The following is a 24,319-nucleotide window of genomic DNA, read 5'->3' as shown; positions in this document are numbered from 1 at the left end:
ATCGTTGATTAATGTTGATCCTGTGAGTGTTTTTCCCATTACCATATAGAATTACAGGAAAGAGGTGTTCTCTCCCAAAATTGTGTAGAGGTCCTGATGGGAAATATTGCCACCTTCTGGACCATGTGTTTGAAGTCTGGAACTTAAGGGGGTTGTTTACCTTTGAGTTAACTCTTACAATGTAAAGAGAGACAATATTCAATTGTTTTTCACTTTTTATTATTTTCTGTTTTTTGCTTTTTATTCAGCAGCTCTCCAATTTGCAACAAACACAGGATAGATAGATAGATAGATAGATAGATAGATAGATAAATTGATGGATAAATTATAGATGGATAGATAGACAGAATGATAGAGGTTAAGATAGATAAAGGATAGACTGATGAAAATGGACAGAGAGGACAGATTGACTTTTAGTACACTAAAAGATTTGATGCCACAAAGACAACTGCAACTCTATTGATGTTATAAGAGAATAGATAGATAATAACTAGATAGCTGATAGATAGAAAGATTGATAGATGATAGAGACAGACAGACAGACAGACAGACAGACAGACAGACAGACAGATAGATAGATAGATAGATAGATAGATAGATAGATAGATAGATAGATAGATAGATAGACAAAGAGAGAGGGATATATAGATAGATAGATAGATAGATAGATAGATAGATAGATAGATAGATAGATAGATAGATAGATATTGAGATAGATAGATAGATAGATTGATAGATGATAGAGACAGACAGATAGATAGATAGATAGATAGATAGATAGATAGATAGATAGATAGATAGATAGATAGATAGATAGATAGATAGAGAGAGAGGGATATATAGATAGATAGATAGATAGATAGATAGATAGATAGATAGATAGATAGATAGATAGATAGATAGATAGATTGATAGATAATTTAAAGACTGATGGGTGAATAGATTGAATAGATGATAGACTTATATACATGGATAATATGAAGCAGAAATAATAGATAGATGGATGGATGGATGGATGGATGGATGGATGGATGGATGGATGGATAGATAGACAATAGATAGATAGAAGATGGATAGATAGTTGTTACATTACATTTGTGTTAAATAGAGCAGTTTTTGTATTTTATTCAAAAATAACTCAATATCCCAGCAATATAGCAGTTAAACTGTGAGAAATGTATCTTAGATAATAAGTAGCTGGATAGATAGATGGATAAATGGTAGTCAGAGGATAGATAGATAGATAGATAGATAGATAGATAGATAGATGATAGATAGATAGATGATAGATAGATAATAGATAGATAGATAGATAGATAGATAGATAGATAGATAGATAGATAGATAGATAGATAGATAGATAGATAGATGATAGATAGATAGATAGATAGATGATAGATAGATAGATAGATGATAGATAGATAGATGATAGATAGATAATAGATAGATAGATAGATAGATAGATAGATAGATAGATGATAGATAGATAGATAGATAGATAGATAGACAAATATTCTATGGCAGAGGATAGATAATAGATAGACTGAATGGTAGAGGATGGATAGATAGAAATTGATAGATAATAGAAATATTGGGTTATATTATAGACCGTAGATGGAGACATAGATAGATAAGACTAGATAGATAGATAGATAGATAGATAGATAGATAGATAGATAGATAGATAGATAGATAGATAGATAGATAGATAGAAAATAGATTAGACAGACAGATAAATAATGGATTGATTGGATAGAATTAGAAAGATAGATAGATGGATAGGAAGGTAGACAAATAGATACAAAACAAATATATATATATATAGATCGATGGATAGATAGATAGATAGATGATAGATAGATAGATAGATAGATAGATATAGATAGGAAAATAAAAGTGCGCAGTGTATGTCTGATGACAGCTGCCTGGGTTGCAGAGCCGCAGGCTTGAGGCTATTGACTGGCTGATAGATGAGTCACACACACTGGCCTTGATCTCAAACCTTCAGCAACTCCTTTACACTCTCTTCCCGCAAGCAGTGTGGCTGAAACCAATAGGTATCCGAACCCTGGGAAAGCCAACAGATGGGAATTGTGCAGCTAGATTTTCTACAAATTAAAGGTTCGAGCATTAATCTGCCCTTATATTCACGTGTGCGAAGGCCAATGTTGTGCCGAAGTTGTTGCTTGTGTTGTGAACAGTCACAGGGTCTATTGCAGTGCCACACATACTGCAAGGCACACTCAGTGATTGGCACCCAGTGCTCTGCAATATCATGCTGCCTACACCAGCTGGTAGACTTTGCTATTCCAGAGCATGCCAAATACTCCCACTGGCACTCTGGGGCTCTGCCAGAGCATGCCAATAAAAACCAACAAGCAGTGTGATCCTGGGCCAGAGCATGCTTTATTCACTGGCTTACCTGCATGAATGATATAAATTATGTTAAATGATGTTAATTGCCAGTTCAATGTATAACCGTCCAAGTAGCTGGGTACTTTGTAAGTACATGGAATGCCAACCCATCACATTTAAATGAAATGAATGATAATCCAAAGAATGTCATTCCAACTGCTGCAACAATCATGCGTGACGTAAACACTAACTGGCACCCTAGTCATATAAATGCAAGTCATTAGATGGCTAGGACGCCAGTTAGTGGCTACATCTTACAGAATGTTGCAGTAGTCTGAATGGCATCTATTTGATAAGTATTTTTGCCAATGCACTGGCCACTTATGTACCAAAGCAGAGCAAGGAAAACAGTGTCTGGGTACTGTGCCATTGCAAACCTACCACCAAATATTGGTGCCCAACAGTTCTATTAAAAGTACTGGTGCACTTTCTGCCAGTGCTCAATAAAGAAAAGGACAGGTGATAACGATGAGTGACTTGACAATACTTATTTATATTCGCTGGCTGGTACCTGGAATTGCAAAGCATACTCCCTGATGCCAATGTGATTTACCAATGCAGGGTATTTCCACTGGTACCTAAGTGCTCTGCCAGTGCTGGGTATTTCCTCTAGAACCCGGGTGATCTGAAAAAGCAGGGTGGCCCATGCTTAAACATGCAAGGTCATTTTTAGTGTTAGCCAAGGGCTCTGCCAATGTTGGGCACCAATTGCAGGACATTTCCACTGTTTGCCGCTGCAGGGTAGGCTGTTGTGGGCATTCATGGTGGCACTCAGGTTCTCTGCCAATGCAGCAAACCCAATGCTGAGACATGCAAAGCATTTCAACTGTCACCCAAGTGTTCTGCCAATGCAGACCACCACCAGCACTTGGCATTTTCACTGGTACTCAACTGCACTGCTATGTTCTCATGCAGATACAGAACAATCAGCTTCCCCCCACCCCCCTCCATCCCATCAGTAATAAATCTCACTGGCAGCCGAATTGCCCAAGCGCAGGCAAGAATCAGTTATGTGCCCACAGTACATCGCTGATTATCCTGCCATTGTCTTAAACCGATGTCATGATACAGGGGGGGTTAATAAGGCAAAAAAACAAACATTTCAATGCCAATCCCAGCGGATGGCGACTGCGTCATTGCTCGTGGCTGTTTTACGCAGCTGCCCAAGACGCAATAACATCTGCCTGGTACTATCCGTCTGTACCCACTCGGGCACCATGCAGGCTCATTAACTTGTTGCCGAGCATCCAAAGTGAAATTCAGGTATTTTTAGACTCCTACAAAGTACAGGAGCTGACGTGCAGAATCTAAGTTCTCCCAGAGGGCAATAAACATTCCATTAAATCAATGCAAAAGGATAAGGATTTACACACTCTAATGAGAGCAGAGGAGATTCATGTCCATCGTGTCTTCTGTCAAGCCGGAGACATTTCAGAGTTTCTTTCAAAGCAACTTTTCCCTGCAGCTCTTGGCGCCTTATAATAACTCTGCTCAGAGAAGTCAGAGCAACAAGTGAATGCCATGCTGCTTCTACAGCGCAGAGAGCCATTGTTAAATAAAAAATGCGATCTTACCTGCTAGCTTGCCTTCTCCCCCAGGCTTAGAAAAGCTTGTAAACACCCAGCTGACAGCAGGCAACTTGCATATAAGTCATGTTTAGGAGTCCCAGGAAGAAAGGGACTTTCCCATACTGGCAGTTAGTATCTATTTACTTGCTCAGTGCACTGAGATATTAGAAATCATTTCCCCAATCCCTGATTAAGAAGTCACCTCATTAAAAAATCATAACAAAACAAAGCTGCCTGAACTGTAAGGCATTGCCTTCATGTATATGGATTTTTTTAGGGGGACCGAAAAAAAAAAAAAAACAATATCACTGCCAGTGGCTTTTCTGTCTTCTGTAGCCACCAAGGTGGTTGAGAGTTTAAGCTTGCGGATATTAGATTCATAAGTCACACCAAGTGGTGGGCGATTCACTGAGCAAAGCAGAAGTCTTCACATGATGACTTCAAACAAGACGCATTACCTTCCTGCATCTGTTAGAGAGACTGGATTTTAAGACACTTGTGTCTCCAGGACAGGGAAGAAACAATGGTGAGTACCACTCAAATTTCTTCTTTGTTTATTATGGGGAACAAAAGCTGCTTCATCTATAGCAATTTTAGGGCATACTTTTTTTTTGCATTTTCTGATATTTTTTTGCCAACCTTCACTTGAGTGTTTATTATAGCAAAGACAAGTGAAGTCTGATTAGGGGCTGCATAGAGAGATCCAACTTGGAGCAAGGATCTTTATTACTGGTTCTCCACTGCCTGACACTTGCTGTTTTCTGCTCCTGTTCTCTCTCTCTCGGAGATATTAGATGGGCTCACATTGAAGAGGCTGGTGGATGGAAAGCAGGGGGGGGGGCAGTAGATTTTTATCAGTGTTTGTTGAGACTTCAGGGAAAGGCAGTAGAGTTCCATTCGCTTTCAGGGTGGCTTGCTTAGTCTTCTTAGGTGACAGTTGGGAAAGGTAATCCCATTTCTAAGCATAAGGGTCTGCACAACATGTGATCAAGCAGGAACGGGACGGGTTTGGCAAGGTAATATTCACGTGACAGAGCGTGGGTATGGGCCAGTGTAGAGCGATATTAAGTGTCACTTTATTACAGGAAATGTTAGATCTTTTTGTGTAGGGTCTGGCTGTGTGTGGTGCTGATTGCACAGAGGACGGTTTCAGCACCTTGGACAGAGGCAATGAATAGCAATGAATGGAGCGCGTGTCCTGCTCCAGCTCTGCCTCATTTCTGCCTCATATCCCCACACACACACAAGCGCGTCTCCTTGGATTTGCTTCCAGTCGCTTAGCATGCAGACTTTTTCCTCCAGATTTGGAGCTTTTTTTTATTTAATTTAAAAAAAAAAAATAATAATATTTGAAGGCTGCTTTCAGTGTTCATTTAGGGAAGGCTGCAGGATCGTTGGTGGGGAGGGGGGGGCTGGATTTAGCTTTACAGAAGGTAAGTAACAATCAGTGGCCCGGGCAGCTGCGATTCTCACTCATCCTGCATCTGAAAACGAATCGACGTCTGTTCGCTCGCACATTCGCTTGCAATCACCGGCATATCGTTATACGTTAATTGTCGCTTGTATTGATGGAACACATTACACCATTCGGGGCTACGATGAAACCCTTTTGTTCGGAGTGTTGTTTTAACTGACAGCTTGTATGGGGAGAGTACAAGGAAATTAATTATTGAAATTACCCACCCCTCTAGCAAATGCAATCCAGGTCTGCCTGCAACAGATTTAGCCTGGGCTTTAAACTGCCCTGCGTAGCATTGTAGCTAATAATATGTGGCTGTGCTTCTAAAAAAAGGAGTTGGAAGTCAGCAGATTTTTTTTTTAGGCAGATAGCAGGTATGCCTGTGGGTCCCAGCCTATTAAAGGGGATTGGCATAATAGTGTTCATCATTAAACTGGGCTGAATAGCACTATGGAGAATGCAGAACAAAGAAAGGGTTACAGGGAGAGGGAAGGGGGGGAGACAGTTAACCCCCTCCGAGCATTTGGAAGGAACCCCCTGCTTAATAGAGTGACGCTCCGGATTAACATTCCAGCCTTTTTTTAGAAGATGCTGAACAGGTAAAAAAAAGACAAACACCCGGGGACCCATTAAAGACTTATTTTTAAACCCAAATCCTCTAGTGGAGGCGCTGGTAACCCCACAGTACTAGAAACATGGACATACAAGGGAGGGAGGCTGTTTAGGAAACTGATCGATTCCCTGCCTGGTTTTACTTTGCCTTTGTCTAGAAAGAGAGGCACAGGCTTTGCCATGTTATTATAGAATTGTGTTGGCCGGGTATTTTCATTATGTAATAATAATAATAATAATACTTATAATAATAATAAGGAGTAAGGGGGGATTGCTTGTTGCTGGCGTCACCCATCTGTATCCCGAATCTGTGAATTCACTCCTGATAGCGACATAATCCCCCCCTCCATGTTCCCTATCTCTCCATCTCTCTCCCCACGTCTCCTCCCAATTCCCAGGCTCTTCCCATCCCCATCATTAATCTCCCTACATATTTAAATAAGAGAGAGAGAGACAAAACCTTCCTCCACTGAGATCGCATGAGACCTTTAACGACAAGATGTTATCCATATACATAAAAAGATGTAGCACCTTAAATAAGGGAGTGTAAATAATATTGTGTGAGAGCCATAGACACATAATAATGAGAAGGAAGGTGGAGGGAGGGAGATTTTTATCTTTGTAAGTGGAGAATGGATAGAGCACAAATTGTTCTCAGATCGACCTGTTTCCCAGCTCCTGGAGGGTTTTATCTCCCCCCCCCCACCATCAATATGATGAAATTTCCAAACATGCTGCAAAGGATCTCCAAGCACCAGCAACCCAGCCACCCACCTTTTCCAGATGGTGCGTCTCTAAATATGGATCTGTAGGGCTTGACGGAGTGGAGGCTGATTAGAGAAGAGCAAATTAAAGGCCCCTTGTCTCTACAGCACCCACAACCATTAAGTTGCACATAATCAAGGTAAATATTACAACGCAAGGGTGGTGGGAATTAAAAAAAGCAGCTGTCATTGAACTAGTGACTTCCCTGGCTCACCAAATGACAGTTGCTAAGGATCCCTGATAATAAACCTTAACCCCTCCAGTGGCTGCATCTCATTGCTCAGCACATACACAGCTCCGGCTTCGTAATCGAATGAAGGGAGGGGGGTCAATGAAATGATTCCTTTTTTTGCTCCACCTGCCAATTTGTCTGACAGCTCAAGTGCACCAAATTACACCCACATTTCAGCGGAGGATCGTTTGTAACAGAGGAAGGGGGGGGATAATTACAGGCTGGGGGAATTGGTCATTTACCAAAGCCGCCGAAGTGGCAATTTTGTTTTTTTGTTTTTTTTGCTTTTTATATATTTTCGGCGGCGGAATGAATCGATTTACATAAACCCAGGTGTGCGATATCCACATGCGGAATAGTCGATATTGTGTGCGCTTCTACAATCTCATCTAACATTGTGAGTTGGGCGCAAAGCAGTCTGGAAACCCTTGAAAAATCGAACAGGGCTGCCCGGCACTCAAAACGGATCCACAGGACCAGTTAAAAAAAATATATTTTTATTTTACAAAGTTAAAAATGTATACTTGCATCTCCATCCGCCCTACGCGTTTCGTACCCCCAACGGTATTTAATCATAGGCTGGAAACCCTTGCCAAGGGGCTACATAGAAATACAAGAGAAAATGCCGCTGCTGCACCTCTTTGTTGCAAAAATTGCATTTATTTAGGTCAGACAACATTTCAGGCTTAATCTCACTCTTTTTCAAGCCTTTCAGGCTCACATGCAGTCCCCGTGTCTAGTGGTTCTGAAACGATTTTGACATCCCCGCCTGAAAAGGTTAAAAATTCAGCTCTTGAAATACTTCTCGAAAGTCTTTGTAATTAACTGCAGCTCATGCAGATTTTTCCAGAACCTTTCTTTTTTTTTTATTAAAGGTAAACTAAAACAATGAAGACTGACACAAAGAGCTTGTGATCTAGGTAACAGAACAGCCGCAGTAGCAGTTCCCTTCTCAGCGCCACCCCCCCCTTCTGCTCTGTCTGAGTGACGTCACGGGGAGTTGCAGAGATTCGGTTCAGTTTGGGGATTCCCAAAGTCCTCTGCTGAATACACAATTGCCTGCACTCTCGGCTTAAAGCACAAAGTTCAGTAAGACTGGAGTTCCCTTAGAAATAGAGAAACGTCTGGATCTTCTGCTATAGACTGGCAGCTGGTGTTTTGGGCAGTTTATAACATAGAAAGCCGGAGCTGGGTTTTTCCAGGAATTGACTATGGATGGGAGGAATCGTAGCACATCTGCATTATTTTATTATTACTCCACTTTAGGTGCATTTCCAGATCTTATCAGGAGCAAACATTAGTGATGGGCAAATAAATTCCCTGGCGCGTTTCGCTGCCGGTGAATAAATTCGAGAAACTCCAGTGAAAATTTACCGGCGTCAAAGAAATTTGGACGCGTGTCCAAAAAGTCGCTTGCCTCAAAATCGCTCATTGACTTAAATGGCTTCAAAATTGACGCAAACGATTTTTCATACGTGCATCCAAAATTGACGCGGGTGGCAATTTTTTGATTTTCATGAATTTTTTGACATTTTGCGAATTTTTCGGGAAGTTCAGGTGAAGCGAAACGGGAGAAAATCACTAGCAAACATGTCTAAATTGGGGAGGTTTCCCTTTTTTTTTAATTTCATAATACAGATATGGGATCCGTTATCCGGAAACCTGTTATCCAGAAAGCTCTGAATTACATCAAATAATCCAGATTTTAAAAAATTGATTTCCGTTTTCTCCTTAATAATAAAACAGTTTCTTGTACTTGATCCCAACTCAGATATAATTAATCCTTATTGGAAGCAAAACCAGCCTATTGGCTTTATTTAGGGGCCAATTCACCAAGCTCGAGTGAAGGATTCGAAGTAAAAAAAACGTCGAATTTCGAAGTGTTTTTTGGGCTACTTCGACCATCGAATGGGCTACTTCGACCTTCGACTTTGACAACGACCTCGAATCGAAGAATTCGAACTAAAAATCGTTTGACTATTCGATAGTACTGTCTCTTTAAGAAAAAACTTCGACCCCCTAGTTCGCCATCTAAAACCTACTGAACCCAATGTTAGCCTATGGGGAAGGTCCCCATAGGCTTACCTAAGTTTTTTTGGTCGAAGGATAATCCTTTGATCGTTCGATTCAAAGGATTTAATTATTCGAGCGAATAATTTGCGCTAAAATCCTTCGACTTCGATATTCGAAGTCGAAGGATTTTAATTCCCAGTCAATATTCGACCCTTGGTGAATTTGCCCCTTAATGTTTACTTGATTTTCTAGTAGACTTAAGGTATGAAGATCCAAATTACAGAAAAATTATCTAGACAACCCCCAAGCATTCTGGATAATAGGTCCCTGTAAAACTGAGTTTAGGATGGGACAGATCAGTGCAGATTTTTGAAGCTTTCCAAAATCATGAACAACATTCAGTGACTGGAAAATAGACAAAAAGGCTACAGTTAAAAAGACAAACGGACACACGAGTGGCTGCATAAACATGTAAATAATAGTACAAGTATTAAAATAATAGTTGACAGACTTATGGGTGGATAGATAGACAGATGAGTCAGTAGATAAATAGATACAGAAAGATTCATGCCCCTAGTAGTTGCGCCCCTGGCATCTGGTGTTGTTCGGATAACGGATCTTTCCGTAATTTGGATCTTCATACCTTAAGTCTACTACAAAATCATTTACACATGAAATAAACCCAATAGATTAATTATATCTTAATTGGGATCAAGTACAAGCTACTGTTTTATTATTTACAGAGAAAAAAAGTCTTTTTTTAAAACTCGATTATTTGGATAAAGTTAAGTCTATGGGAGACGGCCTTTCCATAATTTCTAGATAACCGATTTCCAGATAACGAATCCCATAGCTGTAGCTGAATCATGCCGAGGAGCTTGCCATTACTTTAAGGGCTCTTACACACGGGCGGTTTTACCTGCGCTCCCCTGCGTTGCCCTTTCTTCCGTTCAGCCGCAGGGGAGCGCAGAAGTAGACGCACGACTCTATCGATAACTTCTGCCACCCCCTAAGCAGTTGCAGGGTCTGTATGTCTATAGTTATAGAGTTAATATAGATCCAATTTATATACTAAATATAATCACATTAGGAATACTTAAAGCAATTGTTATGGCTTCCAGACCGAAATCCTATTCCTCTCGGAAAACTTTATAAGCAATGCTTCGCACACAATTAGTGAAATATACTGTACATACATACATATCTGGTCTCCTTCTGTCCATTGGCACCCAGCCATACACCAAATAGTCGGAAAAGATTAAAAATAAAAAAAAGTCTGGCTACAAGCGAGTGAGGCTCTCAAAGGACTGGTGGGCGTGTGCCATCTGGCCCAGGTATTTTGTTCACATGGATTCTGATGAAATGTTTTCAATGATATGTTGGGTCACTCGAGGATATTTGCTAGACTGCTGCAATACACTGGAAGTTATTAGTATGGAGTGGAAAAAGTACAGGTATGGGACCTGTTATCCAGAATACTCGGGACCTGGGGCTTTCCAGATAACAGATCTTTCCATAATTTGGATCTTCATACCTTAAGGCTACTAGAAAATCATTTAAATGTTACATAAACTCAATAGGCTGGTTTTGCTTCCAATGAGGATTAATTATATCTTAGTTGGGATCAATTACAAGGTACTGTTTTATTATTACAGACAAAAGGAAATATTTTTAACAATTTGGATTATTTGGATAAAATGGGAGACTGCCTTTTCATAATTCGGAACTTTCTGGATAACGGGTTTCCATATAAGGGATCCCATACCCAGCCCCTTCCCCTGCTCCACATCTTAAAGGTAAGTGCCTTGACAGGAGATCTAACTGAGCCATACAATGTTGAGCTGATAGACTAAGCGCAGAATCTACCGGTCAATCATGACCTACTTTAGGGCACCCATGATAAACTCCCTAGTCCTATAGTACAGGTATGGGACCTGTTATCCAGAATGCTTGGGACCTGTTTTTTTCCGGATGATGGATCTTTCCATAATTTGGATCTTCATACCTTAAGTCTACTAGAAAATTATTTAAACATTAAATAAACCCAATAGCCTGGTGTTGCTTCCAATAAAGATTAATTATATCTTACGTAATTGTATCGAACGTTTTTTGGGCTACTTCGAACATCTAATTGGCTACTTCGATCTTCGACTACGACTTCGACTTCGAATAGAATGATTCGAATTAAAAATCGTTCAACTATTTTCTATTTCACGGCAATTTCACAAATTTTTTTGCCGGCGGTGAAACGCGGAAATTCGGGGGGAATTCGCGCCTGGCGATCACTTGTCAGAACCCACCAAGCAAATAGCATATCTATTCAATGGGTCCTTTCTTATTCAGCTCTGAGCCTGATGTTCCAACCATTGCCTGATTGCTAGGATAATTATGTCTCTAGCAACGAGAGAAAAGATTTCAAATTTCAAGTTGGAGAGTCCCAGAACAAAGAGTTTTATACATGAAAAAACCCCATAAAACTGCAAATTTGTCCTTTAACATCACTGTACAGAGAATAAAATAAAGATTTAACATACATTAAGGGGGTTATTTATTATGCTCCGAATTTCCGAAATTCGAATAATTCATAGTTTTTGGACAAAAAAAACTGAATTTTTCGGAATTTATTAAAGCCTGAGGGTCTTAAAAGTCTGACTCTGAAAATCTGGCATCTCAAAGCTCTCGAGTTCCTGTATAAGTCAATGGGGAAGGTCCCAGTGTCTGCATTGCTGTCCGTACTGATATCCAATAATTTCGGGGATTTTGGACCAAAAAGTCCGATAACTCCGAAAAATTTGGACTTTTCGAGCAAAGCTCTGAAGTTATTGGATTATCAGACTGACCCAATTTCTTCAGACTTTTTTAATAATAAATAAGGTCCATTCGGACAGTCGGAGTTGATCGAATTTTTATGTTAGAAATACTTAGAAAACCTTGATAAATAACCCCCTAATCTTTCCAACGCACACACAGAAAAAGAAATGTTTTGTTCACTGTTCTGTTTGGTTAAATTGAAGAAGGTTAATGCTTAGTAACGTAAACCAATTGTTATGATTATCTGGCAATTTTGTATGCTCAATAAATACAACTATGTTAATATATGTCAAAGCGGGAGAGACCTACAGACCCTTCAAATACCAGCCCCGATATTCAACTTTTTGCCCTAAAAATTGTGAATTCAAATTTAAGCCTGCAGATTTATTAAACGACTCAAAAACTTGAATTCAAAAACTTGCCATCTAAAAGCCGGCGAGTTTATGAGTTCATGGAATTATATTTGCAACATTTAAGCTATTTTTCAGTTTTTGAGATTAATTCGAAATTTGGCAGGTTGAAAACGAAGAGGAGAATCACTGAATTCAGGTTGTTTTTTTACCTTCTTTGCCTTTTAGAGTTTTGAGGTGATTCATAAATGAGCAAACATTCGAGTTTTTGTTGTTTTCTCAATTCGTCTAATTTTTTGCAAAAAAAAAAAAACTGTGGGTAATGAGGTTATAGAGAGTACAGTGTGTGGGGAGAGTATGAAATGACATTTCACATAAATCCACCTTTTCAATTTCATGAGTAGCCTTTATCACAAGGAAAATTCACTTAAGCTATGTCATACTTTAAAGTACTTTATATATAAATGGAGCACAGGGGTGATCCTGGCCCCTCTGCCGCCTGAGGCAGCAGCAGTTGCTCCCCTCCTCCCCGGGAAATTCGCTCTTAAAGTACCAGGAGCAGCATTTTTGCTGCCCCTGGTATCTAGTGGGGCGCTGCCGCCTGAGGCAACAGCCTCAACTTGCCTCATTGGCGAAGCACCCCTGATGGAGCAGCCTGTGCGCACCAGATGCATCAATAAAGATGCATCATTAAAAATATATATGTATCCATATTAGTGATGGGCGAATAAATTCAAATGGCACAAATTTGTGACTAATTTCTGCGTTTCACCCCAGGCTTATAAATTTGTGACTCTCCCATGAAATTCCCCGTTGAAACTTTGCCAGCGTCAATTTCCGATTCTCACCATTTTTTTGTGAAAACGTTCGAATTGCTCGATTTTTTTGTGAAAACTTTCGAATTGCTAGATTTTTTCGCGAAAACGTTTGCATTGCTTGATTTTAGTGAAAACTTTCAAATTGCTCTATTTTAGCACGAAAACGTTTGAATTGCTCACATTTTTAGTGAAATTGTTTGAATTGCTCAATTTTTTGTGAAAATGTTCGAACTGCACTATTTTTTCGTGAAAATGTTCAAATTGCTTGATTTTTACGTGAAAACGTTTGCATTGCTTGATTTTAGTGAAAACTTTCAAATTGCTCGATTTTATCGTGAAAACGTTTGAATTTCTCAAATTTTTTGTGAAAACGTTAGAACTGCACAATTTTTTTGTGAAAATGTTTGAATTTCCCAATTTTGCCGCGAAAACATTTGAATTTCACTATTTTTTCCGTGAACTTTCGGATTTCATGATTTTTCGTGAATTTTTCGACGTTTCACAAATTTTTCGGGAAATTCACAAAGCGAAGCTAAACTGTGTAATTTGCCCATCACTAATCTATATAAATATGTATATAACTATCTATCTATATTTTTTTACTCTATCCTGCTTTTCTACCTTTGCTCGAGGGAAAAATAATAATCCAAACAGAAATGTAAATATATCTCTTCTATAAATACATCTTGTAAAACAACTGCTTCCATTGGCTCATGGTGATCCCATCTGGTAGAATGGATGATTAGGTAACCCAACAAACATGAAAGGTGCCTGATATCTGGAGGATTACAGAAGGTGTGTGGGCACTCTGACTCCCAGGGAAAGCCATAGATCATACCTAACGTTCCTTTTCCTTGCGGAGATAATTAAGAAGGAAAATGTGGGTGTTCGAACCTGTAAACGGCGCAGGAGGACTAGTTGAGCTTTTATTGTATTTTATGGACAATTGGCAGGAAACGCCCACACACAGAACATCATTATTCTTTGATGATGTTGATATTGATCTTGTTACCTTGACATATTTCAAATAATTTAAAAAAAATGCTAAATTTGATCCGTGTCAGGGGAAACTTCATCTGCAGGCGCTATTGGTGAATTGCGGGTTGGCTAGGGAAAGTTCAGTCGATGCAGGGACCCAACCATAGCAAAAATCTGTTTTTTTTTCTTATTAGTCCTGGCAATTTTATATGATCAAGTTTTCATTAAAAACATTCTAATTTTCAATTTCATCTCAATAACTTTTAAAGGGGTTGTTCACCTTCCAAACACTTTTTTCCCAGTTCATTTGTTTTCAGATTGTGCCCCAGAAATAAAGACTTTTTTTCAACTACTTTCCTTTATTTATTTCCTACAGTTTTTACAAAATCTAAATTTAAAGTTGAATGTTCATGTCTCTGGCGTCTGAGTCTGGCAGCTCAGTAATTCAGGCGCAGACTCTAAACTGTTATTATTTTGCAACATTTAGGGGGTTATTTATCAAAGTCCGAATTTATCTCAATAATTTCTGAAAAAAACTCTGACCAAATCTGAACGGGTTTTTTGGCCTCATGTATTAATACTATTTCCCGAAAATTTTGTTTGCGGAAAAAATCTTGAAAAATCAGTTTTTGCATGATTTTTTCTGATTTTTCATCCGATTTTCACTATTTTTCGGATTTTTCGCACGCAAAACTCTGAAAACTTAGGGGTATTGCCAAAAACCCAGAGCACATCAAAAAATCATTGGGACTTCTCCCATTGACTAATATGCAACCTCGACAGGGTGAGATGCCGGATTTTCAGATTCTGACTTTTTTTATCCTCTGGGTTTAATAAATTCCGAAAAATTTGTGATTTTTTTAAAAGTTCGATTTTATAAAAAAAAATCATGACATTTTTCGTTTAGTAAATAACCATTAAAGAAAATAGAAAGTAATTGTAAAAAATCGTGATTTGTGGTGATCTATCTGAAAACAACTACCCCTTTAAGTAATATCTTGCAATCATGTAAGCGACGCGTTTCCCACAGGATAGGATGTCCACTGTGGTCAGAATATTTCAAAGATTGTTAGAAACTCTGTCATAAAGAATTAAAAACTGTTCTATTGTACCAAACATTGGATGTTGTCTTTAGGGATGAACACAGGGTTGAGATTCTAGGTTCAATTCCAGCCAGGTCACTTTCTGCAAGGAGTTTGGATATTCTCACCGTGTGTTGGTGGGTTCACTCCAGATACTCTGGTTTCCTCCCACACTCCGAAAACATAGAGGCAGGTTTATTGGCTTCTTCGATTGTAAGCTCTCCAGTGGAGCTTTCACTCAAAGGTCTTTATCACATTCACCCGCAAACAATTGAGAGAGTGATAGGGACCTTCAGTTGTAAGCTCCACTGGGGCAGGGGCTGATACGAATGATGTAGGATAAGGGTAGGACTACACGGCCGACTTAGATGCGTTTCCGTCGGATCCGACGCTGGGAGACAAAACGTACGCATCAAGTCGGATGCAATAGGAACAAGGTGTAATATAAAGTCGGATGGTTTTGCAACGGTGATCCGACGCGACACGACTGTCGGATGCAAATGCTGCAAACTGCGTCTGCATCCGACAGTCGTTGTCGCGACGGATTACCGCTGCGACAACATCTGACTTAATATTACTTACCTTGTTCCTGTCGCATCCGACTTGACGCGTTTTGTCGCCAAGCTTCGGATCCGACGGAAACGCATCTAAGTCGGCCTTGTAGTCCTACCCTAACAGTGTCCCTTTACTTTCGAATAAATAGGAAAGAACGAATGAATGCTTTTGCTTTTTGATTTACAGTACTGAAAGTAGAAAAAAATGATATTTTTTAAAAAAGTTATTTTCATAGTTAAATTTACTGTGAAATTTTACTCGGAAAGGCTCGGTATTTGCCATTGCTCATTTTAATGTGTATGACTTTTAAAGAACATGTGTCATCTCGAATGCTGACAGATTTGAAGACGGAGCTATTTTGTCAGTTGGTACATTCCACATGGAAGTGTTGCCGTAGTCGGAATTCTTACACGATGTTGGGAGCTCATTCTTCAGCTCCTTATAAACAAAAAACGAAGGGGCCTGTCATTTTGGTCAAAACCATATGTGAGAGACTTGGGAAAACCCAGGAGCAGGGAAAATTTCAAAGAAAAAAAACCCCACAAAACCATCTCCTTTAACAATGACCAATCCCTAGAGGTATTTAAATACTGCAGCGGCTTGTTTATTACGTCTTTCCATTAGAGAAAGAAAAAAAAAGTGATTGTCCTTTTTTGTAATTGGCAAAAATAGAATTACAGATATTTCCAAAATAAGGGATGTAATAGAGCACAGTACGTAGTCTTTATTATTTCTATAAGACATTCATTTTCAGCATATTTGCAATTGTACATAGGAGTGGGGAACTGCTTTGTGCTAGCAACATGATTCGCCCACTTTTTTTAATGCCCACAACATTATTGTGACTTTTCCTGATTACCACAAACTTGTGCCCAGAGCATTCATCTGCTAAGAGCATTCCCATGCTCAAAACATACTAGATCTCTTTCCTGACTGAGTGTTCTTGTACTGATCTGAGTGTACTTGTGCCCAGAGCATTCTCATGCCCGGTATATTTCTGTGCCCAAAATTCAAACATACCCACAGCATACTTGAACATTTTCTGACTCGAGCATTAATTGTTCTTGACTATTGCTCACTTGTGCCCAAAGCATTATTGTGCCCAAAGCATTATTGTGCCCAGAGCATTTTCTTCTCAAGAGCATTCTTGATATGGGTAGAAACTGGATGCACAGTAAGCCGTGCTCTGTACAATTTCGCTTCGCCGAAAAACGCAGTGGATTCAATGGGCGTCAAAATAATTTTGACACATGACAGTTATGACACGAGCGACAGTTTTTTTTACGCGCTACTCTTTTGTCCAAATGCATTAAAGTCAGTGGGCGTCCAAAATATTTGGACGTGCGACAATATTTTTTGTCCCAGCTAATTTTGGACGGCAAATTTTCACCACCGTTTCATGAAAAACATTCACTGACAGCGAAATTTTGGAAATTCGCAGCGAATCCATGCCTGGCGAATAAATTCACCCATCACTATTCCTAACCCAACAAGTGTATTTTTTTTATGGTAATATTAGTGTGTAGGCAGACATCTCATTTTTCCTGGTCATGTGCTTTCAGAAAGAGCCAGTGCTGCACTATGGAACTACTTAGTGTAACTAAAGGAGTCGCAATGGGACTTGGATTTTTACTATTGAGTGTAGTTCATATATCTACCAGGGAGCTGTTATCTGGTTACCTTCCCATTGTTCTGCTGATGGGCTGCTGGGAGTGGGAAGAAGGGGGTGATATCACTCCATCTTGCAGTGCAGCATTGAAGAGTGAGTGAAGTTTATCACCTGACGAAGGGGGAACGCCCTCCGAAACGTTGTTTGATGCAATAAACACACCAGGGGTAGGACCCCGGTTTAATTCGTGTGCCAGCCTCTTGTTTCTTCATATTGGTCCATTGGGAGTGCCGTCTCTCTTAGGCTTTGGGCACCAGCGGTATTCGTTTGAAGGGCCTGAGTGTGCGCGTGATTTCCCTGCACTCAGAGGACAAGTCACATGACTGGGGGCCGCTGGGAACCTGACAATATGTCGAACCACATGTCAGATTTCAAAATTAAATATAAAAAAATTGGTTTGCTCTTTTGAAAAAAGCACTATTAACTGATACATTTTGAAAAACAACATGTTTTCCTGTGACTTAAAAAAAACAAACAATTTAGAGGCAATTTTCAACTATTTTCGTTTTTGTCTAAAAAAAGAGAAAAACTTTGAATTGCAGTTATTGTCCTTTATATAATTATTCGTTTGATTTAGAATGCACCAGTGTATTCCAAATATAGAGGACAATCTCACTGACATAGCAATACAGCACAAAAATAAAGAAATGAAAAAATAAGTCAACACAGTAATAGAGGAAGGTGCCGCCTGGCCCTGTTTGTTAACCAGAGCAATATGATAGAATCATAGAACGGAGTGTGCAGTGTACACACAACAGGTGGGCCAAGCGAAGAACCCACACAAAGACAATCCATGATATTTACACAGGCTCACAGCATTGATTAAATATGTCTACATCTCACTGTAGGGCTTCCAGGATCCTAGAGATCTGTATACTCTCTTCACTGATAGATAGAGATTAATGGAGCAATGTGAAAGCTCTTTATCGACTAGCGAGATAATACAAAGCCAGAATGATTCATAAGTTGGATTTCTTCCTCGCCCTGAGCATCTTCTCATTGGTACCATAACAATGGTTTGGCTTCAGAAAAATGCTCATGCTAACTTTTTTAAAAAACGATATACATATAAGTAGGGGAACGCAATAAAAGTCGGTAACGGAAAAACTATTTGCAATGCGAAAAGTTATGCCTTTGTGAGAACAAATTTTGCTTTTCTCGAATTTCATTTTTTCCCGGAAACCGTTTAACGACCACTTCTGACAGTGGAAGACCGTTTGCGAATTTTGGAGTTTGCGCCAATGCGCAGTGAATGTAATGAGACTTCCTACTGAAAAAGTCGTTATGTTTGCTCCAAAGGATGACGACACCATGAAGCACTACTTAAGAGGGCGCAATTGAAATTCGCAATTCGCAAATAAAATTGCCAGGGCAATAACAGTTTAAGGAACAATATTACATTGCGAGATGTGGATTTTTATTCTTAGGGTAAGGCCACACGAGGAGATTCGGGGAGATTAGTGACCGGGCGACTAATTGCCTCGTCTTTTGCGCGACTATTTCCCCGAACTGCCTCGACGTTTTTCCCCAGAGGCTACAACGCAAAGTCGTCTGCGCTAAAGCACACGTGGCGATGCATTTTCTATAGTCGCCCGAAGTTGCCTCACTGCTATCAATCACTGCTAAATGGGAACTCTCTGATTCGCTACTTGGGTTACTAGAGTTCAAATGTTCATTGACTGTTCCTGTCACCCCAAAATTCTCTGTAATATTTATATAACAACCCAGGCAACATTTACTCTAAGTCAAAAAAGATAAATAGCAAAAATACCATTTTCTGGAAACATTTAGGGGCACATTTACTCGAGTGAAGGAATAGAATAAAAAATACTTCGACCATCGAATTGGCTACTTCGACCTTCGACTACAACTTCGAATCGAACGATTCGAACTAAAAATTGTTCGACTATTCGACCATTCGATAGTCGAAGTACTGTCTCTTTAAAAAAACTTCGACCACCTACTTCGCCACCTAAAACCTACCGAGCACCAATGTTAGCCTATGGGGAAGGTCCCCATTGGCTTTCTAGGCAATTTTGGATCGAAGGAAAATCGTTCGATCGATGGATTAAAATCGTTCGTTCAAATGATTTTTCCTTCGATCGCTCGATCGAACCAATTGCGCTAAATCCTCCAACTTCGTTATTCGAAGTCTAAGGATTTTACTTCGACGGTCGAATATCGAGGGTTAATTAACCGTCGATATTCGACCAATAGTAAATGTGCCCCTTATATTTCTGAAAGCAACCGACTATCGGGATACATGCAACGTGTTAGCTACTGCAGATCGTTACTCATAGGTTTACCTCTATAATGTAATGGACGCCAACGATTATCTCTATTTTAGAGATAGAAAAGCAGCAGTTCCTTCTAATGATTTCTTCTTCATAGCTGCAGAATTGATAATAAAAGTAAGAAGTGAAAACTGAGCTTTCATGCACTTTTACTATCTGAGCAATGAAATACTTACAAACAGGCATAGCATCCATTGGCATCAAAGAGAAACACAATGGACCACACTAAACCTAAGATTATCAACTGAAATCTTGAGTGTGTTTTTAGCTTTAATCGCCCATGTTGGGCGCCATGGTTGTATTGATATTGATGGGAAGTGATCCATGGTCAGCAGTAGGGATGGGCGAATTTCTCCCTTTGCTTTGCCGAAAAATTCGAGAATTTCCAGCAAAATTTGCAAAATGTCAAAAAATTCACGAAACTCGAATTTTGACGCCCGCGTCAATTCACGCAAGTTTTGACGCTCGCACCAACTCAAAGTCAATGGCCGTCTGAATAATGTTGATGTGCAACCGTTTTGACGCGATCGACTTTTCAGACGTACGTCCAAATTTTTTTGACGTCAGAGTTTCACGAAATTCTTTGACAGCGAGGAAACGTGGAAATCCGGCGCAAGTTCACGCCTTCCGAATTTATTCGTCCATCACTAGTCAGCACAGGCAATTTAAAGATCCCTTACAAAGTGAGTTCTGGCCAGGCCAACCAGCTGCTTTCACTCACTGGATGTCAAGTTTTCTCAGCTTGATATTTGATAGAACATTCCCATGCCCAAAACATGCTTTTCTTGACGAGATCATACTTATGCCCAGAGCATTCCTGTGCTCAGAATATTCATGTGACCAAACAATACTAGAGGATTCCTATGCCCATTTCAAAACCCAATGATTCCTGAGTATAGCTGTGTCCAAAGCCTTCTTGTGACCAGAAAATACTCAAACATTTACATGCTCTGAACATGCTCTAGTATTTACTAGCCATTCTCATGCCCATTTCCATACCCAAAAAATGGTTGAACCTTTTTCTGAGTCAAACACAATTGTGTCCAGAGCATTTCCATGGTCAGAGCATTATTTGACTTTTATATTAACCCCAACACATTACCTTGTGCCATATTTATAAATTATCCCCAAGTCCATGTTCCTTACTGACACTCACGTCTAAGTACCTATCAATGATCACCATGAAGAATCACAAATTGTGGCTTCCCAGACAGTGGTTAGATGAATTAATCCCATGAGAAAAAAACTTGCATCCGCTCTCAAGTTCAGAGACAAGACCTCTGAGATACAAAGTGATTCCTCAAAGCTGTTCTACTCCTTCAAGGTAGCAAGACACTATTCAACCCAAGATCCTACTTCTGTGTCTTTCCTCCTTTTCTTCAATCTGACCGAGGGAATAAAAGGTGCTGGTTGCCCAGTATTCATCATTAAGTCAATGTAGGGAGCTAAGTCATACCCAGTGCAAGTACTTGATGTAGATACAGAGAACACTCTGGAAGTTATGTAGCCCAACAAGTAAGGTCTATGAATGCACTAACTGATATCAACAAGCCTTTTTTGGTCCTGATCTACCACTGTTAGAACACTTAAAGAAAACATCTAATCGGTTACTATGAATTTCCAGACCGGGACAAATTTGACCTAATAACAGCTGTTTTAGGCCCATGATTTACATATAAAGTCCCTCTGGCATTTCATTCATTCATTCAGCAATACCAGACGGCACAAATCAGCCATATTGGCACAGAAATGATTGCAGCTATCTGCGCAAGACCAGTACGGGTCACGGAGATTGTGACATCATCATTAGGGGCCCAGATTATTACCGTAAATACTCTTCGTTGCTGCGGGGTTGCTACATCTCCATTCACTGTGGATTGTGGTGGGTTTTTCATAAGCCACGGGAAGTTCCCATTTCTGTATGGTGAGCCGGTTTTTCCTTTTCCCCCTACGCTAGTCTAATTATATTTTTCAGCGCTATATTCTCTAAGGGATAGATGTAGTAATGTGCTTTTAGTGCCAGGTATCTCCATTTTTAGGGTTCAGAAGGTTGACTGCGTTCTGCTGAAGCTAATAAGCTGCAGTAGACCTCTCTGCCTGAGGCGGAACATGAAATATGCACATACTTATTTGTCATTTATTTGCTCCATCCTGTTAATTAGTCATACAAAGACAGGGCAACCCAAGCAACACCTATTGTAACTTATATCTAATATATGAAACACATAGATGTATACATTCCAACCTGTGATTAATACCTCAAATCCATCAGCACACTAATTAAGCAAACTTACCAGCTAATATTTTCTTTTTCCATCAAAGAATCGTTCCATGATTATTTATTTCAATTTTTTCTTTTTTTTTCTAAATAAGAGAAAAAAATCTGCCGGAATGGCGCATACTTCTCTCTTGTGTCCACTCGTAGGAAATGCGGTCTGTGCCTTAATCACTTCTGTGCCACAGAATTCCCCAACATCGCCACAGAATGCTTTAGGGATCTGGATGGCAATCTATGCGTGAAAGAGATACTTATGCAAAGATAAAAACCATCAGGCTGCTCTGATTCAAATAAGCATCATGTAATATTCATGGGTACTATTTTTGTACCATTTGTTGTTTATGTTTTTGGAAACCATTTGTTTCTCTATGGTTTATAAATACAAATGTGGCATAACATTTTAGAGGGTATCTATGAATCATTTGGGCTTATTTAATATAAAACCAAGGCTGAGTTGAGCTTTTAATACTCTTAAAGGTCTACTAGCATGTAAGTGTCAGCTCTTGTTACAAAGTAGCAATAGGAGGTGGTTAGGGTTGTTCCTTTAAGGGCTCTTACACACGGCCGTTCCGACCTGCGCTCCCCTGCGTTCCGTTTTTTGGCGTTCAGCCGCAGGGGAGCACCCTAATACTGGTCAGATCTCTTGAGAGGTGCTTAGAGGTGCGTAGCTTATTAGGTTTTGTCCTCTGCTGGGTTTGAACCTGAAACCTAGTACTTTGCAACTTTCTGCTCATATATCTGTAAGGATAGGGAAGGATTGGCTTTCTGTGTCTGCCTATTCCAGCATGTGCCTCAGATTCTGTTTATTGCTCCCAGTTGCTCCATAAGTATTAAAGAAATTCAAAGGTATTTAAAGGGACTTCGGGCTAGAAATCGTTACCAATATTCTGAACTCTGCCGATATTGACCCTTGCCTGCCTGAATATTCTGAACTCTACCGATATTGACCCTTGCCTGACTTTTCTGAACTCTACCGATATTGACCCTTGCCTGCCTGACTTTTCTGAACTCTACCGATATTGACCCTTGCCTGCCTGAATATTCTGAACTCTACCGATATTGACCCTTGCCTGCCTGAATATTCTGAACTCTACCGATATTGACCCTTGCCTGACTTTTCTGAACTCTACCGATATTGACCCTTGCCTGCCTGACTTTTCTGAACTCTACCGATATTGACCCTTGCCTGCCTGAATATTCTGAACTCTACCGATATTGACCCTTGCCTGCCTGAATATTCTGAACTCTACCGATATTGACCCTTGCCTGCCTGACTTTGCTGAACTCTACCAATATTGACCCTTGCCTGCCTGACTTTTCTGAACTCTACCGATATAGCTGGCCATAGCTGTTCCAATATATTCAACAAAGTGACCCTAACATTAAAGTCTTGTCTTGGTGGCACCTGGACCCATAGAAAAAAATTAAGTAAGTTTAAACTGATGAGAAGCAAGAGTGCAACTAATAATCAATACATGTGGGGGCATTTACTAAGCTTGAGTGAAGGATTAGAATAAAAAATACTTCAAATTTCGAAGTATTTTTTTGGCTACTTCGACCATCGAATTGGCTACTTCGACCTTCGACTACAACTTCGACTTTGAATCGAACGTTTCAAACCGTTAGACTATTCGACCATTCGAAGAAAAATCGATTGATTGATGAATTAAAATCGGTTGATTCGAAGGATTTAATCGATCTAACGAATTGCGGTAAATCCTTCGACTTCGATATTCGAAGTCGACGGATTTAACTTCCATGGTCAAATATCGAGGGTTAATTAACCCTTGATATTCGACCCATAGTAAATGTGCCCCTTATTTTCTGCAATAAAATCTGACACCCAACACCCTTCTTTCTATGAAGTTGTCACTGGCTCAGCTTGCAATTTAGCCTGGTCACAAGCTCCTAAGCTTTGCCCATAAACTTCTTATTGTGTTATTAGCCCTAAGAAAAAGCCAGAAATGTGCGTGTCCAGGTAACTAGCAATGGGCGAATAAATTCAGCAGGCACAAATTTGCAACGAATTTCTGCATTTCAGCCTTTGCGAATAAATTCGAGAAACTGGGGCAAAAATTTGCCACATCAAAAAAAAATGTGGAGGCTCGTCAGAATAGTCATGTGGCCGCCCATTGACATTAATGCGGGCGTCAAATATAGCATCATTTTTAGCCGTTTTGTGAATTTCGTGGGAAATTCGCAAATTGTTCGCAACAAATTCGCCCATCACTACAGGAAACTAAGGGAGTATGGACAGCAGTACAGTTTGGATCTAGATAAGCAAAGTAGTAGTGAAACTCTATATAGCAGCACTGAATGTATAAGTGGTATTTAGGCTCTTTGTTAGAAGGATCAATCCATTAACATTGGTGCTAAACTTCCCAAGTGCAGTTGCCAATAGCAACCAATGGGAAATTTGT

The 24,319-nt window shown here is 39.8% G+C and overlaps 1 protein-coding gene across 1 annotated transcript in view; it reads left to right on the top strand.

The window, feature by feature from the left end:
• Positions 1–4,267: 4,267 nt before the first annotated feature.
• Positions 4,268–24,319, top strand: part of LOC108715060 (brain-derived neurotrophic factor) — a 64,059-nt gene continuing 44,007 nt past the window's right edge. Inside the window, exon 1 of the mRNA XM_041560895.1 lies at positions 4,268–4,509. Coding sequence (XP_041416829.1) covers positions 4,507–4,509 — 3 coding nt within the window. The 5' untranslated portion in view covers positions 4,268–4,506. The remainder of the gene's footprint in view (positions 4,510–24,319) is intronic.

This window comes from Xenopus laevis, chromosome 4S (genome assembly GCF_017654675.1).
Source record: "Xenopus laevis strain J_2021 chromosome 4S, Xenopus_laevis_v10.1, whole genome shotgun sequence".
Taxonomy (NCBI): Eukaryota; Metazoa; Chordata; class Amphibia; order Anura; family Pipidae; genus Xenopus; species Xenopus laevis.
This window is presented reverse-complemented; position numbering and strand designations above follow the sequence as displayed.